Genomic DNA, 17,889 nt, shown 5'->3' with positions numbered 1-17,889 from the left:
GTATATGTATAGAGTAATATATATAACTGTAGCCCTATATAGCGATATGTATCATACTTAATAGTTATGTTTATTATATAATAGTTATATTTTTCCATATAATTATTATATGTTGTGAGGCTCAAATGAAATATATAATATATATTATATGTAATTATATATGTATGTATCTCACTTTGGAAACCTTCAAGCTCTGTAAACATCAGCTATTATTATTCATGCATTTAAAGATGGGAAGTGATTGAAACTTGAGAGAAGAGAAATGACTTGTTCCAAGTTGTCTGGTTAGTAAGTGGCTTAGCCCAGTGTCTGGCACATAGTAGGCAGTCAATCAATGTTGATTGACTGATTGATTGATTGAGATGAGCCCTGAACCCAGCTCCTTGGTCCTAAATCTTGTGTTCTTTCTACTGTAAGAGAAAAAATAAAATCTGGCCCATGCCCCCAAGAAGTAAATGGCCTGATTAGAGAATATAGTGGAAAAGATTCTGGCCTGGGAACCAGGAGACCTGGGTTCTTATTCCAGTTCTGCTACTCACTGACCCAGAGACCTAGGTCTGAGTTTCCTCATCTGTAAAATGAAGGAGTTGGACCAATGGACCCTTCTTTAAATAATTAGCAAATAATTTGCAAAGAGCCACCAGATGAATAATGCTTGGAATAAGTGATGTAGGCACCCAGCAAGACAGAGGAAGGAAAGCCCCATGAAAGCTGGAGAGAGTCAGGAGGCTTGAATAAGAAGGTGGGAGGCTTCAGGAATTGAGGAAATGGGCTCCTACCTGTGGCGAGCCAGCCTAAGTCTCTCTGGCCCTCTTGGATCAATTTGTCTCTTAGAGAAGAAAACAAGACAAGGCATTTCTCTGAGGAGCTGTCATGTTACCAAGGGAATCTGGGGAATAGTCTGCTCCCAGTGGGAGAGTGAAAGAGTGAATCAGATCCTATCTGGAAAGCTGCCCCAGCCAGTCAGAGAGAGGGAGCTGCTTGTTTGTTTAGGCACACAGAACCCTTGACTAGAAGGCTTGGATCCAGTTGCCAAAACTAGCATCCCTTGCCTAACCCCTCAATCTTTGCAAAGACCAGAATCTCCCCTCTCCAGGGCTGAAGTTCCAAGGCTTGTGGTGCTTTAGGCAACTTTCCGAGGATATACATGACAAAACAAGCAGCAGCCTACACTGATAGAGGGAGTTTCCTTACCAGGCATTCCCTCTAACAATGAAATCACAGATATAGCTCCCCCCCCCCCAAAAAAAAGGGCAAAAGCAGTGTTAGATTTAGGAGGACTTGATTTGGAATCCCACCAATGTGTCCTTCTGACATAGACCCAGAGGCTCTCCCATGTAGCTTCTGGCCTTTTGGTTCCCCCCTACCCCCCAAATACTCCCTTTTCTTATTCAGAGACTAGTAGGGACTCAGATCTGGACCAATCAAATATTTATAGTTTCTTTTTTAAACTTTTTTTATTTTTTTCAATTACATGTAGAAATAATTTTTGACAATTACCATCTGACATTTTGCAATTCAGATTCTTTCCTTTCAGTAAGAAGACTGGTACAGGTAATACCAGTGCTATTAAGCATTACATACAGATATTTATAGTTTCAAAGTATGGCCATTATTCCATGAACATCAGCACACAAGAGCCAGGACCCAAAAGTATCTCCAGCCAGCCTACACAGGCAGACATCACCTGCCCCAGCCTGGTCCTAGGACACTCTTGTGAGTAACGAGCTCCGAGGATCCACACCCAAACGCCTTTTCTCTTTGACACAGTTTGCTTGTAGAAAACAACACCCACACATACACACACTCAGAAAGTTGATGAATCTGTGTTCTGTTCCTCACTGATACACCCTGTTGCTCTGTCGCAAGCACACCTTGGATCCAGAACTCAACACCTGAGCACACTCTCCATCACCAGCATCAGGGGAACTCTCAGTGATGAGGCTTTAAAGAGCCCGGGAAGATATGCGTGATGGCTAGGTAGTCTAGCCAACAAAAAGTTATTAATCACTTCCTGTGTGCCAGGTGCTATGTTAAGCCCTGGGGGATACAAAGGCAAAAATCAAACAATCCCTGCCTCTAGAGAGATTAGTCTAATGGAGGAGATGGCATGTGCACCACGCATGCCTGTAGGGGCATTGCTTCTTCTCCAGACACTTGGCACTGCCTTCCCCAAAGATTCTTAATCTTAAAAGTGACCCTGGAGAGGCAACTATGTAGCTCAGAGGGGCAGCTACATGGTTCAAGTGTTTGAGAGTCAGACCTAGAGATAGAAATCCTGGGTTCAAATCTGGTTTCTGACATTTCTCTGCTGTGTGACCCTGGATAAGCCACTTAAACCCCCAATCCCTAGCCTTTACTGCTTTTCTGACTTGGAACCCATACACAGTATTGATTCTAAGACGGAAAGTAAGAGTTTTAATTTTTTTTTTTAATAACCTTGGATAAGTCACTTCTCTCTGGGCTAGTTTCCTCATGTGTACAATTAGAGGGTTGACTTGAGTGATTTTTGAAACTCATTCCAGCTCCATCCACTATAATTGAGCCCTCCTTATGGAAGCAGATAGAGCCCTGAAGCTGGACAACACTGGCTAGAAAGTACCTCACCTAGGACCGTGTATACACAAGGAGTTTAATCACTGTTGACAGAATGCTGGACATGGAATTCTACATGGATACTGGTTAAATGAGAGGAAGTATATGCTTTTGGAAGCTAGTGGCTGCAGAATCTTGACCAAGAGACTCTATGACTAGTCAACCAAGAAGAAGGTGGGAAGGTGGGAAACATCAGCATGTTTGGAGCACCGATTGTATGCTGCGTCCTGCTCTCAGTGAATCATTAAGCTTTTCTGTGTCCCCATCTCCCTGGTCTAGTAACAGCCTGAATACCCCTCGTAGGAAGTAATTAGTTGTGTTTCTATTGAGAGATGCTTTGCTAGCCTTGTGGGGGAGACAGGAGGAGACAGAGCTCCTGCCCTCAGAGTGTTTATGGTCTGCGCATGAAGCAGCAAGAATAAGGTTCAATAATACAGAAAGAGGTGAGATCCCTATGTTTGGAGGAACTCTGGGAAAGCCTCTTGGAGAGGTGGAACTTGAACTGGGCACAGCTGTGACAATAACAGTAGTAATAATAATTATTGCTAGCTTTCGGAGAGCACTTCAAGCCTTGCAAGCTCTTTACATATATCATCTCATTTGATCCACACAACAGGACCCTGGGTTCTATTATTATCCCCATTGTACAGTTGAGTTAAGCTAAGACAGAGGTTGAGTGACTTACCGAGGGTCTTACAGCCTTTGAACTCAGTACTTTCTAACTCCAAAACTGTGCCACGCAGCTACCTACAGTACAAAATGGATTTGAAATGAGGAGAATTCTATTTCAAATTTTATCTTGATCACTTACTCTCTGGGTAAGCTTTGGCAAGAAACCTTAACCTTTCTGTGTCTCAGTTTGCCCATCTGTAAAATGGGGAAGCATCGTGGGTACAGAGATGGCCTTGGAGTCAGAAGGGTATGAGTTCAAAACCTGGCTCTGTTGGCCATTGGTGCACCTCTCTAAGACTGTAGGGCATATGAGCGATGGAACCATTCCAGGGGACTCTTGATTAACCAGGCTTTTCACCTCCAGATAGACTCAGGATAATGGACCCCGGGCAGACTGAAGCTTGTTTTTATCTTGGACATGGCTAATGCAGGAATTTGTTTTGATAGACGATATATTTGTAGCAGGTTCCATTTTTTCTTGCCTTCTCAGTGGGAGGAGGAAGGGAAGGTAGGAGGGGAAGATTTTGGATCGGAAAATAAATTTAAATGATTTTTTGAAGAGACTGTAATTTGCAGGGAGGGTGCTTGTCATTCTACATTGGCACAGTGAATTTTCTTACAGGGAGGTTCCCCAAACCAACAAAGTCACAGGACTAGGCCGTCCCCTACACTCTGCCACCCCCAGAACCACTGCTTTGCCTGCGTCCGATATTTGGCATGAGTTTCAGAGCCGGTGGACGCACAGCATTTTGTTAAGGCTTCTCGAATTTTGGATTATCATTGTGGAAGGATGGGCAGGGCTTGGATGGGGGAGGTGGAGAGAGTAGGGACAAATAGCTCTTGGATGGGGAATGGGGAGGGCTGAGTTTGAGCCCTCAATTTGCAGTGTGCCCTCAGTCGAATCACTTCCCCTCTGGGCCTTTTCTAGAACAGAAAGGAGTATATAATCTAAGGTCTGTGAACTTTTAAAAATAGACACTTGGATGATTTTATTAGAATGTAACTTTTCCTTTGTAATCTTGGGTGTATTTAGAAGCATTATTCTGAGAAGGGTCTCGTGGGCCTCGCCAGACTGCCCCAGGGACCCATGATTCTTCCAGCTCTGAGACTTTGCGACTGAGCGTTGTACCAGCGGCAGCTTCCCACCTGGGCTAATGCTCTCCAGACCCTTCCCAGCGCCCCTTTCCTCCGCTGTGGGGTTCTCATGTTTCCCTTCCTCCCTCTGCTCAGATCCAGGTTGGGAATTTCAACCAGACCATCGCCACCCTGCAGCTGGGCGGGAGCGAGACAGCCATCACCGTCTCCGTTGTCATCTGTAGCGTCCTGCTCCTCCTGTCCATCGTGGGTAAGTAGGGTGAGGGGCCGGGGGTCCTCGGGTCTGTCCTCCCTCCTTGGGAGCACACTCAGACACAACCATTTCACGCTGGGATGGGGATGGGGCAGGTGGCACTCTCCCCATCCCTCACTGCCACCTCCACCTTACACTCCCCCTTCCTCCCTCACCCCGGATCGCCCCACGTCCCACTGACCCTCGTGACCCTCCCCCCAGTTCATCTCAAACCACTGCATGGCTCCAAGCAGCCCTGAAGCCAGGAAGGGCTATTTACAATTGGACACAAAAGCATCTGAGCCAGATTTCCCCAGACACTTGCCACATTTGTATCCCATCCCAGATCATCACTGGGAAAGGGTCAGCACAGCCTGGCCTCTAGGTGCAGGAGGCTACCAGACTGTTATTTAGGGATTCAAAGTTATCAAATTGGTGCAATGAATGGAGAAAGCTCTGGCCTTGGGGTCAAAAGATCTGGCTCTGCTGTTACTAGCAATGTGACTCTAGATAAGTCCTTTAACCCCTGGGACTCAGTTTCCCTATATACCAAGAAAGGATAATAATACAGGTGCTATCCTAGCTCACTGGGGTGCTGTGTGAGAGCTTAAGTAGTACAATGGATTAGTGATCTAGACTTCAAGTCAAGAAGATCCAAGTTCAAATCCTGCCTCAGTCATTTACTGTTTCTGTGACCCTGGCAAATCACTTAACCTCAGTTTCCTTATTCAGAAAATGAGAGTTGGACTTGGTGATTCCAAAGGTCCTTCCCAGAACTCAATCTATGAGCCTCAGTTCTTTGTAAATGACAAAGCTAGAGAAATGTGATTATTATTACTCCTACTTTTAGTTCAAATGCGCTGGTGTTTTCTCCATTGCAGAGCTGCCCAATGAGCCAATGCACACATAGATGACCAGGCTCTAAGGCCCCGTCCAGACGTATGGACCACATTCTTGGCTTTATGCTTTCCTCCTCACTGGTGTCTGACCACAGCCGGCAGTCACCTTGGTGACTCAAGCCACCATTACTTAAACTGGATTCCACTTGTGGAATGCAAATAGGGAGTAGTTGCGAGGCCATCAGCAAATTCTCAATAACTGTGGATGATCTTGTAGAAAGAGTATTATAAGGGGACAGCTGGATAGCTCAGTGGATTGAGAGCCAGATCTGCAGACAGGATGTCCTGGGTTCAAATCTGGCCTTAGACAATTCTTAGACCCTGAGCAAGTCACTTTATCCCCCTTGCCACTCTTCTGCCTTAGAACCCCTACATAGTATTGATTCTAAGATGGAAGGTAAAGGTTTAAAAAAGAAAAAGAGTATTGTAGAAGTCAGGAAATCTAGGTTCAGTTCCAGCTTTCCCTTATAACCTTAGACTAGCTCACTCAACACCTTAGGTCCTCAGTTTTCTCATCTTAAAACCAAGGAAGTTAGACTCAATGGTCCCTTCCAATGTGTTATTGGATAGGTAAATGAGGTCCAGATGGTAGAAGACTTGGGATGCCAGGCAGAGAACTTCAGACTTTCTCCTGGGGGCAGTAGGGAGTCACTGATGGTTCATGAGCAGAGAAGCTCATGGTGCAAAGAATGTTATAGGGAAAAATAAATTTTCTGGTAGTGTATATTCTATGTAGAGTATTATTTTATCACTCAATTAACAAATATTTATGAAGAACTAATTTGTATAAGGCACTATGGAAGAAATGTTAGAAATAATACCTAATACTCAAGAATATTTCTTGCCCTGATAATCAATTACCTTCATTTCCTAGACTAAATGTGACAGAATTCATTAGTACTGCTAGAGGGATGTCAACTCCTGAGGGAATTCGCCTTTACAGCAAATCCTGCTTGTTTCTTAGCAGCACCCCCATATAGTGTTTCTGTCTACTCTTCACCTGTCCATAAGAGAGTTGACATCCCCCCAAAGACTTTTCCTAATGACTCTGATTCGCCCCTTCACTAATTTCTCCTTTCCCTCTAAGATCATGTTCTCTATCTACCTTCTGTGTCTCTTTTCTATACCTGTTTATATCCACATCGCCTCCTCCATTAGAATGTTAGTTCCCTGAGGGCAGGGACTTTTTTATGTTTCTGTTTTTCTTTGTATCACAGAATTTAGCACAAGCCTGACACTTAGTGAGTGCTTAATAAATGTTTGTTGATTGATTAAGATGTAATTTTCCATAAATATATTAAAATCTCCTCCCCCTGCCAAAAAAAAACAAAGAAGGAGGCAGAGGAGAGGGAGGAGGTGAAGAAGAAGGAGAAGGAAAAGGAGGAGGAGATGGAGAAGGAGTAGGAGAAGGAGAAGGAGGATGAGGATGAGGAGAAGAAGGAGGAGGAGAAAAAGGAGAAGGAGGAAGAGAAGGAGGAGGAGAAGGAGGAGGAGGAAGAGAAGGAGAAGGAGAGAAGGAGAAGAAGGAAGATGAGGAGAAGAAGGAGAAGAAGGAAAAGGAGAAGAAGGAGGAGGAAGAAAAAGAGGAAGAAGATGGCATTAGCCTCTACCCTCAAGGAGCCTACACTTAACTGCCGAGACCACACACAGAGCACATATATACACGCTCATGCACACGTACATGAATATACACATACATACACATATATACAACATGCACAGACACACATTCCAGACAAACACAGAAATAACCATACTTGGCAGTCTATATTATTAACTAAGTGCCAAGTAAATGGTACGGCTAATACGATCCATAAACGTGGAGCTCCACATGGGCCGGGGGATCATAGAAGGCTTCATACAAAAAGTAGACTTGTGCAGGACCTCTGAGGATGGGTAGGAATGAGAGCGATGGTGCTGATTATTTTAATATTCCCAGATTCTCTGTAGGAAGAGGAATTCCCCCTTCCCAAGCCTGAGTCCTAGAGACAGATGAGACTTGTTAGCGAAGGGTCTCATGCTCCATACAAAGGATCCCAGAGTAAACAGCCAGGGACTCCTGGCTGACCCCAATCCTCTTTCCTTCTCTTCCCCCAGGGCTGTTTGTTTTTTGTACCAAGAGCCGCAGAGCTGAGCGATACTGGCAGAAAACTTTACTGCAGATGGAAGAAATGGAATCCCAGATCCGTGAAGAAATCCGGAAAGGTGATGGAGACTGGGCAGGGGATACTTCCAGGTCATTGGGACCCCAGGATTCGGGGTGTAATAGAAAGAACAATGGTTTGGAAGTTAGGAGTCCCGAGTTCTAGGTCTATATGACCTTGAGCCAGTCATTTCCTCTTTAAATGGAGGGAGTCAGACTGGATCATTCAGGTCTACAATTCCAGATGATTTGAAAAAGTATTAATAGTACAATCAGCCTCATGCCCAAGGGCTGACCTGTTCCCAGCCTGGAATACCTGAGTAGACGGGGAGCACAACTGTTCAGAGACTGTTGCTTGATCTCTGATGGTACCATCCCTGGAAAATAAGTTTCTCTACCCCATATATCTCGGCTGACTTGGAGGTGTTGCATGGGAAGAAGCCTAAGGCAGCCCTAGCTGGGTAGGATGAAAACATCACAAGAGGGCATATGGCTCATGGCTCTCCTGGGCTTCCTGACCAACAGGCTTTGCTGAACTGCAGACAGACATGACGGACCTGACCAAGGAGCTGAACCGAAGCCAGGGCATCCCTTTCCTGGAATACAAGCACTTTGTGACTCGCACTTTCTTCCCCAAGGTCAGAACCATCTCTGTTCAGAGCCTGAGCCCTCACTGAGGCCCCCAACAATGCATAATCTTAAACACACTCATTGTTGCCTACCCTATGGTGCAATACAAAGAATGCAGGACTGAGAGTGGGGAAGGGACATGGGTTCTGCCTAGTCCTGGCTCTGCCATGCCTGAACTGGATGACCTCATTTTTCTGAGCCTCAGTATTCTCATCCCTCAAATGGACATAAAAATGAATGTAATGACTCACATACTACCTCTACAGGGCTGTTGAAATGACGATGAAAGAAAAGCAGTTTCATCTTCTGCATAAATGAAATCATCTGGACCAGCTGGTCTCTGAAGTCCATTTCCTCTCCAAATCTAAATCTCTAACCTGTGATCCTGAGCACAGGACTGATTTTTGTGCTCCATTTGACAGAGAAGGGATCTGAGAAGCCTAACGGTCAAGTGGCTTGCCCGAGGTTATGCACATGTGCTAGTGGCAGAGCCCAGACTAGCTTCTGCTTCTCCTGACTCTCCAGCTTAAGCCTTTTGCAACTGAACTACATGATTTTCCAGGCAGTGCCCCAATGGAAAAAGTCATGGAGTACATGTGGGAAAGGCAGCCGGTCCCCCGGCAGATGGATGAGTCTTATCTTCCCTCTCCAGATATTCCGTCAGCCACCCCGACGCCCAGGGTAAATCCCTGGGGTGGATGATTGCTTTCTACCTGGAGGCTCTCTGGGCCAATACCCCCGGTAGACTCTTTCCCAGTTTCTGTGTTCCACCCCAGAAAGGGCCACATCCCTGGCTTGGCTGTTGATGAGATGCATCCAGCCCATGGTCCTCCCTCCTCCAGGCTGGTGTCCATTTGGCAACCCCATCTGCTGCCTGCAGAGCATCAGTGAGCCCAGTGTTCCTGGGGGCCCCGTTGGGTGGCCACCTCTTCTGCTAGTCTTCCCTCTTCCCTGCCTGGGCAATGATAGCCTTGTCCCAGCTCCCTTTGGGAAGTAAAAGGTGAGCTCAGAAAAACTCCTGGGGCTTTGCTGGAGAAAGCCATTGATGTTCCCAGGCTCTTCTCCCCAGTAGAGTCTCTTAACTTAACCCTTCGTTTTGGGGGGACGCTAAAGCAATCCAGCCGCTTCCCAGTTTTCCAGGTGGTTCATTTTACTAAGCTGGCAGAACGGCCCCCTTCCCACCAGCCCCATGCTTGGAAAGTATTACCAGTGGAAGGAAGCACCAAGTTTTTCTGGTTGTTTGTATCCTAACACATCCTTTAAGAAAAACAAAAGCCTTCCTAACTTCCTTCCTATGGGGCAGCCTCAGGCTCTGGTGTTCTGCTTAGAGAAAGCCAGCCAGGGCTGAGGGGCCACGGGGGAACCACCCAAGGACTAAGGAGCTCAGAGCTGGCCTGGCCAGAGCCACAGTCCAGAGGAAGAGAGGCCCTGCCAGGGCCCCCGAGGTTCAGCAGAGGATGGAGGCGGAGGGAGGATTCTTTGGCCCCTCCTTGGATGGTGGCTTTCCCCTCCATGATTCCCTCCCATCCTTCCCCTGGTTTTTCTTTCCTTACAGTGTTCCTCCCTCTACGAGGAGCGATACATACTGCCTTCTCAGCCGCTCAACTCCCAGGGGGGAGCTCAGGTCCAGGAAACTCATCCGCTACTATTGGGGGAGTGGAAAGTGAGTATGCCAGACACAGCCACTGCCCGGAGACCTTGGGAGCCCCATGGCCAGTGACCAGATTCTCTCCGTTTCAGACAGTTATTTCCTCTCCTGTCCCCCTCAGAGACTTCAGAGGCATAGACAAAGGCATGAAATATGTCCCTCAGTCTTCCTGTTGGACTTCTTATCTAGCTGGGCCTTCCTAGGATTTCAGGGAACTCACCCCTCTGGCCCCTCACCTCCATGCTCAATCACACTTGGAGAGGAAGGGCCCCTGGGGAGGGCTGGGGGTAGGGGGAAACTCAGAGTCTGTGAGAGAGCACACTTACAGTAGCCAGCATCACCCATCACCTTCTAAGGCAAGCCCACTTCTTATGATTATTTCTAATGACAATCAGACTTTTACTGCTGCAGAGATATGGCGTGACCCTGGGTCGGGTCCTCCCGCTGGATTCCAAGCCAGTGGAATCAGATTCAAATCTCAGCCCTGCCAGTGTACTAGCTGTGTAATCTCAATTAAATCCCTAACCTCTCTGGGCCTCATTGCTCAAGGAGAATCCAAAGGAATGTACTATGGTAGTATCTTTGCCTCTTGGCCCCAGCATCCTAATAGTTCCCTGATTGCCGACCTTAGTGGGTAGGGTACTGGGGTGTGGGTCCTGGAGAGGCTCGTCATTCACATACTGAAGAGGCTCTGACTAGGGGAGGGAAGGGGTGGCAAAATTCAGTGAGGCAGCTTCCCACAGCCTTGGACCTCTTAAACACACTAGAGAGTATTCGTCGTCCCCGTGGTCTTAGAGTCACAGAATATTGCACAGATTTGCAAGGATGGTCCACTCCAACCCCTCAGTTTGCAAATGGAGAAACTAAGTCCTAGAGAGGTTAAATAATTTGTCCACAATCACACAGCTAGGAAGAGCTCAGGTCAGAATTCAGGTCTTCTAATTCCAAATTCAGTGTCCTTCCCATAATACCCCATGGTTGGGGAAAAGAGGGAAGAACAATGTTTGGGGTCAAGAAATCTGGGTTCTAGTCCCAAGCTCTGCCTCTTGGCCCAAGTTTCTCATCTATAAAACAAAAGAAAGGGATTAAATGACTTCTATGGTCTTCTGCGATTCTGTGGTAAAGAGGGTTTGGCCATGAGCCATTACAGACTTCCATTCCACTCATGGAGGATGCCGTCTTAGTAACCTGATGGGACTTGCCCATGTTCCAAGCCCCCAAATACATATGGTTTGTCCTGATGTGGTCACGTTGGTATCTACTGGTAGGGAGGAAGCTAAACCCTGTGCCTCTCCCCCTAGGCTTGCTGTCCTTCTTCCACAACTGTACCCCACCAAAGCAGCTTCTCTCCCTCCCCTTCCCAATTTAGTTCTGGCTATAAGTGACAGCCATCCAGAGCTAAGAAACGGTGGGCAACAGCAAGGAGAGCTGGGGAGGAGAGGAGGGATGTTCTAGGGAAGACCTTCGCCATCCATGATGGCTCCACGGGCCCTTTTCTTCTGCAGATCCCCGAGAGCTGCCGGCCCAATATGGAGGAAGGGATCGCCCTGTTCTCCACCTTACTCAACAACAAGCATTTCCTCATTGTCTTCGTCCACGCTTTGGAACAGCAAAAGGACTTTGTCGTTCGAGACAGGTCAGTGCAACTATGGGGGTCGGTTCTCTCTGCCTCTTCTTGAATCCATGTCATAAGTTGAAGAAAGTGGGGATGATTCGCCTGGAGAAGAGAAGGCTTGGGAAGGGAGAAGGAGAAGACCTAAGGGGGGGTCACCAAGTATTTGAAGGGTTCTCCCAGATGGGAAGGATTGGATTCATTCTACTTAGTCCCAGATAGCCTAGAGCTGATAACCTGGAGGTGGGTCCCTGTCACCTCTAGCCCTCTGGTCCTATGTCTCTATCAAGTATGGACCCACTGGGTAGCCGTCGAAATCCCTTCAAACTTGAAAATTCTGTCCCCCATTCCCTGAGTCTGCCGGTGAGCAGACCCCCAACCCTGAAGCTCCTTCTGCCTTTGAAGGCACAAGGTCCAACAAGCCTCAGAATGCCTGAACCTCCATTCCTATGCCTCCTTGTATTCCCCAAAAGTAACACTGTTATTTTGCCTTTGCCAATAATAGTAGCTATTATAATAATAATACATATACAATCCCCTTCCTATGGCTCCATAGAGATTTTTTTTAACCCTTACCTTCCAGCGTATTGGTTCCAAGACAAAAAAGGGCTAGACAATGGGGGTTAAATGACTTGCCCAAGGTGACACAACCAGGAAGTATCTAAAGCCAGATTTGAACCCAGGACCTCCTATCTCTAGGCCTGGCTCTCAATCCACTGAACTATCTAGCTGCCCCCCACTCTCCTCCAGGGCTTTAACCCCTCTTAATTCCTAGACCTAAAAATCATGGAAGTAACTCTGGGGAGAGGAGTTTTTGAATAGCATTGGGTTCCATGAGCCAGAGGGCCATGGAGAGCCTTGAAGGCCAAATCCCTGAATCCTGTTTTAGAGTCACGGCTCACAGAGGGCCTTAGGCCATTATTGAAGGATCCCATCATCCCTGACATGTTGCATATTGCTCTTCCTTTACCACCTTGCATTTTGCACCTTTGTACCAAATGTCTCAAGCCAAGAAGGCTCTCCCTCCTCAATGCAGATCCATGGGCTCCCTGGACACTTCCTACAAGAGACTTTCCTTAATTTCTACAATTGTTAATGCCCTCCCACCCCACCAAAATCACTTTGTCATTACTTTATGTATATATTTCATACCCCGAGGCATGGTGGAGAGAGAGAGTTGGCTTTGAAGCTAAGAAGCCCCTGAGTTCAAATCTAGCCTCTCACACCACGCTGAGCAAGTCAACTGAGCTCTGAATCAGAGGTGTCAAATTCAAATAGAAATGGACACCACTAATCTATTCATAAGGATCCCCAAGAGCTGCGTATTAACTTAGTTTTAAAATGTAATATTGTTGTTAAGTCATTCTTTTCAGGCATGTCTAACTCTTCATGACCCCATCTGGGGTTTTCTTGGCAGAGATACTGGAATGGTTTTGCTATTTCCTTCTCCAGCTCATTTTACAAATGAGGAAACTGAGGCAGGGTTAAGCGATTTGCCCAGAGTCACACAACTAGTAAGAGTCTGAGGCCAGAAGATGAAGATAACTCTTCCTGACTCCAAGCCTGATGCTCTATTCATCTATCTATGCTTTCTTGCTTTATATTTATTTTTTATCTCCTTATTTTATTTTGTTGAATACTTATTTTTTAATGTTTTCATTTAAAAAAAATAAATATTCCCAATTCCATTTTAATCTGGCTCAAGCTGCATTCAGGAGTATTGTGGGCCTTAGGTTTGGCATCTCTACTCAAAGCAGTTCCTTGAGATAGATTGCAAAGGAGGTACCAAGCTGCACTGGTAGAGAGAGTTTCCTCCTCCAGGAGTTCCCTATAGCAGCGACCTCAAAGATCTAATCCTTAGCCCTGTGTTTTGGCTATCCTTCCTTTTATACGTGTTATTTCCCCTCCGTGAAGGCTCACCTCCTCCATGGCTAATGAGAGACACTGGCTTTGCTCGCCTCTGAATGTCTGTTAGGAAGGTTTTATTTTGTTGCTGTTATTGATCACAGTGGAAGGAGAGAATGTCAATGCTTGTTAAATAATTAAATAAAATATTATTACATGTTCCCTATAATATACTATATACAATACAATAGAATTAAATAACATGTATTACATATTACTACATACCACATATTATTCTATATTAATATAATACATTAATACATAAGTTTTATATATTTACAAATGTATGTTTTTATTCATATATAATATAGGAATACTTCCCATTCCTATATATTATGTTATCTATATTAACATATAGATTATTAATAATAGAGAAATAAAATTCCATTCAAAAATACTAATGTTCAATTTTCGAAAAGAATGTAAGCTGCCTGAAGGCAAAAACTATTGACATTTCGTCTTGGTGTCCCCATTGCTTGGCATCATAACTGATCACTGCTTATTGGGTCCCTCAGGTGCAACCTGGCCTCCCTGCTCACCATCGCCCTACATGGGAAGCTGGAATATTACACTAGCATCATGAAGGACCTGCTGGTGGACCTCATCGATGCCTCTGCCTCCAAGAATCCCAAGCTGATGCTTCGCCGGACAGAGTCTGTGGTGGAGAAGATGCTCACCAATTGGATGTCCATCTGCATGTACAGCTACCTGCGGGTAAGGGAAGGGTCCAAAATGGAAGCGCTTGGGGGAAGGCCGTGGAGGGTGGGTTGAGTTCTCTTAGCTGCAGCTGGCAAGATCTTTGGACCTAATTCAGGCCAACTCGTTCGAGAAGCCATTCCCAGGTACTTATGTGCTTGGACCTGTGCTAGGTGCCTGGAGAGAGTTCCAGAGAAGCTACAAGATAGGTTTCCTGCCCCTAAAGAGCTCACAGTAGGGTCAGGGAGACCACAGTGGTAGCTGTCCTCAGTGCTGGAGAAGAAGATTAGAGGAGGGGATGAAATCAGTGTGGGCTGGAGCTTCTTGGAGGAGGTAGGATTGGAGTCCTGGAATGATGGGAAGAGTTTGGATTGTTGAAAAGGAAAAGGAAGCAACTATAAATATTTTAGAACAAAGAGATTCTTTTCCTTCTTCCCTGATCACCTTCGGAAACAAACCTAACAGTGGTATTGCTGGTATACACCGTTTTATAACTCTTTGGGCATAAGGATGCCCATCCATCGGGGAATGGCTGAACAGGTTGTGACCTGTGATTGTGGATGGAATACTACTGTGCTGTAAGAAATGCCGAGGAGGTTAATTTTGGAAAAACATGGGAGGAACTCCATGAAATTATGAAAGGTGAAAAGAGCAGAACCAAGAGAACATTATATACAGCAACAGAGATACTGTTTGAAGAAATGACTTGGGTAGGTCCACCTCCAGAGAAAGAATGGATAAATAGAAATAATTAAGACGTAATTTTCTATATACATAAGTCTTTGTGTCAAATGATATCTTCTCTAGTGTGGGAAGGGGAACAGAGGGAGAGAGATCCCTGGGAACTTTGAGGTGGTAAATAAACAAGTAAATGAATTAATTTAATTTTTTTTAAAAAAAGGAAAAGAGAAGTTATTCCCAGGTTAGGAGAATGAAGCAAATCATCCTATTGGTCTCTGTCCTCCTCAGGCCTCATCTGGAGTGTTGGGGTCAGTTCTGGGTGCCATGATTTAAGAAGGATATGACTAGGGGTAGCCAGGTAGCACAGTGGATAGAACTCTTGGTTTAGAATCAGGATGACCAGATCTCCGGTCTCAGACATTTCCTAGATGTGTGACCCTGGACAAGTCACTTAACCCCATTTGCCTAGTCTTTGCCCTTCTATCTTAGAGTTATTACTAAGATAGAAAATAAAGGTTTGGTTTTTGTTCGTTTTTTAATTGCTAGGCTGGCGTGCCCAGAAGAGGGCAACCAGCATGGTGAAGGGTTCTAGGTTTGTGCCCTTATATGACATTTAGTTACAAGTACGAGGGATGTTCCAATTGGCAAATAGAAGGCTCAGGGGAATGTGATGGCTATATTTAAGGGTTCAAAGAGCTGTCACATAGATGAAGGATTAGACTTGTTCTATTGGGTTCTGGGGAGCATAACCAGAAACAATAGATGGAAGATGCAGAAGAGGCCAATTTAAGCTCAGATACCAGAAAAACATGCCATGGATTAGAATTTTCCCAGTATGGCATGATTTACCTCGAGGAGAAGTGGGTTCATGGAGAAGCTAGACAGTCACTTGATAGCTTGTTATTAGAGGAGGGGAGATGCCTCATGGGATCTCCCTGATGCCCAATGAGGCCCCTTCCAACTCTTTGAGCAGCACCCACAAAAATTCAGAGGCAGGAAAGTAAATGCCATCAATGTATGCTGTGGGACAAGAGCCGATGTATGTAGTGGACAAAGGACCAGTCTTCAAGTCAGGAAGACCTGGGTTCAATTCTGCCTCTGCCACAGATTGGCACATACAAGTCATCTGAGGTCTCGTGCCCACAGAAACTCTGGTACTGTAAGCCAAAGAACAGTTGCTGGTCCATATTGGCAGAACTTTTTATTAGCAACAATTATTTCCACTGATGGAATCACAGATTTGGCCCATGCTGTTATCATGATGAGATCAGCCACTAGAGGAGAGGGTTCATGCAAGGGAATAGGAGAAAATGGAATTGAATGCGTGGGCAGGGGCTGGACAGCATAAAGCCTTGAATGTCAGACCAAAGAAGTTGGACTGGAGCCTCAGAGCTCTGGGGAGCTAGTCTACATTCTGGAGCTGGGGAGTGATTGGATGAAATCAGTACTGGGAGAAAATTCACAAGTGATACAACTCCATCTCAAAGAGTCATAAATGAGGTGCCTCTCATCTGCCACCAGCCACCAGGGAGGAATTGGGGCTGTCAGTCTGTGGAGTATCAGTAAAACCACTTAAATACTTAGAGAGCTTAAGAGTTTATGAAACACTTTCGCTATCTAACGGTCCAGTGAGCTCTGAGGACCATGATGGGGCTGTGGGTAGCCCTGAATGACACTCAGCCTCCTCCAGCTTTGGCTCCTTCATTTTACACAGCTGAGGACCAGGGAAGGAAAGATATTTGCTTTAGGCTACAAAACCAGTTAACCCAGAGTCTGGACTAGAACTCAGTTCTCCTGAGGATCAGACTGGGGAGCGTCTCAAAGCATTTTCCTTTTTTAAAAACTATTTTTATCCCCATTTTACAAACAAGAAAATAGAGACTCACAAAAGTGGTCCTTTATGCAGGGATGCAGAGCTAGCCAGGGTTGGAGCTAGAATTCAAACCCAGATCTCTGGACACCAAACCCCAAACGAATCTTTGGTACCACAGTCCTGTCGCCTCAAAAACAGAAGCCGAGAGAAGCAGCTGTTCTTTAGAATATTTAATTTCCAATCCACCATATAGCCAGGAAAGCACATCTCCTGCTCTGGCAAATGGGTCATTGGGGGTCCATTGCCCAGGCTGCTTTTCCTGGTCTTTGTGGCAAAGTAGAGTTTTGGGCTTGGCTCTGAAACGGGCTGTGCTGCTTCCCTGGGGTGGGCATCACGGTAGTGTGTCCAGTTACACATGATGTGTTCAGCAGGTTTCGTGTACACAGTCCTGTCACCCTGGGACCCAGTTTGGGTGTGAAACTGGCTGAAATTAGATCCATGTTGGCTCTGGCAGTGATGAAGGCTGCAGGGTGGGGTGGCCAGCCAGAGAGAGCCTTGGGATCGGCTTGTAATCTGCGTCCTGCCTTGGAGGCAAAAACTTACGTCCCAAGTTGGACAGACCCAGATACACATAGAGGAGCCCTTGTACATATTCCTGCCAGAGTCTACCCACAGATAGCCATTCCCCTGCACTTGTACAAATGGTCATATGGTCACACAAAACACCCACCATAACATATTGTATTATAATTCTATATTATATTATAACATATCACATATATCATAATGGGATACTATAATGTAGCATGTAATGATACATAGTCACATATATAATTATATAGTTATAGACTATGTACACAGTTTATATATGTCTATATTTATAAATTATAGATATTTATACTTATATATTACATTATAAAACAGATTTATAAATAGATATCTATATTATAAAATGTGTTTATAAATTATTTATAAGCATACATTTGTATTATAAATATGTGCTTATGAATTTTATGAGTATGTTTATAAATATACATTTATATTATAAAATATATTTATAAATTATATGTATAAGCATACATTTGCATTAGAAATATGTGCTTATGAATGTATTTATAAATATATATATTTATTATAAAATGTATGTTTATAAATTTTATATATTACATTTTGAATACATATTTGTATTATAAATATGTTTATACCTTTTATATAATAATATTTCTAAATATAAATTTATATTATAAAATATATGTTTATACATTTTA

General features: G+C 44.9%; 1 protein-coding gene across 1 annotated transcript in view; it reads left to right on the top strand.

Moving 5' to 3' along the window:
* The window catches only part of PLXND1 (plexin D1), a 235,474-nt gene that overhangs the window by 175,848 nt on the left and 41,737 nt on the right, over window positions 1–17,889 (top strand). Inside the window, exons 19-24 of the mRNA XM_044676038.1 lie at window positions 4,498–4,612; window positions 7,591–7,698; window positions 8,162–8,274; window positions 9,822–9,929; window positions 11,420–11,550; window positions 13,947–14,145. Coding sequence (XP_044531973.1) covers window positions 4,498–4,612; window positions 7,591–7,698; window positions 8,162–8,274; window positions 9,822–9,929; window positions 11,420–11,550; window positions 13,947–14,145 — 774 coding nt within the window. The remainder of the gene's footprint in view (window positions 1–4,497; window positions 4,613–7,590; window positions 7,699–8,161; window positions 8,275–9,821; window positions 9,930–11,419; window positions 11,551–13,946; window positions 14,146–17,889) is intronic.

The sequence above is a fragment of the Gracilinanus agilis genome, chromosome 1 (assembly GCF_016433145.1).
Source record: "Gracilinanus agilis isolate LMUSP501 chromosome 1, AgileGrace, whole genome shotgun sequence".
NCBI classification, from domain to species: domain Eukaryota; kingdom Metazoa; phylum Chordata; class Mammalia; order Didelphimorphia; family Didelphidae; genus Gracilinanus; species Gracilinanus agilis.
This window is presented reverse-complemented; position numbering and strand designations above follow the sequence as displayed.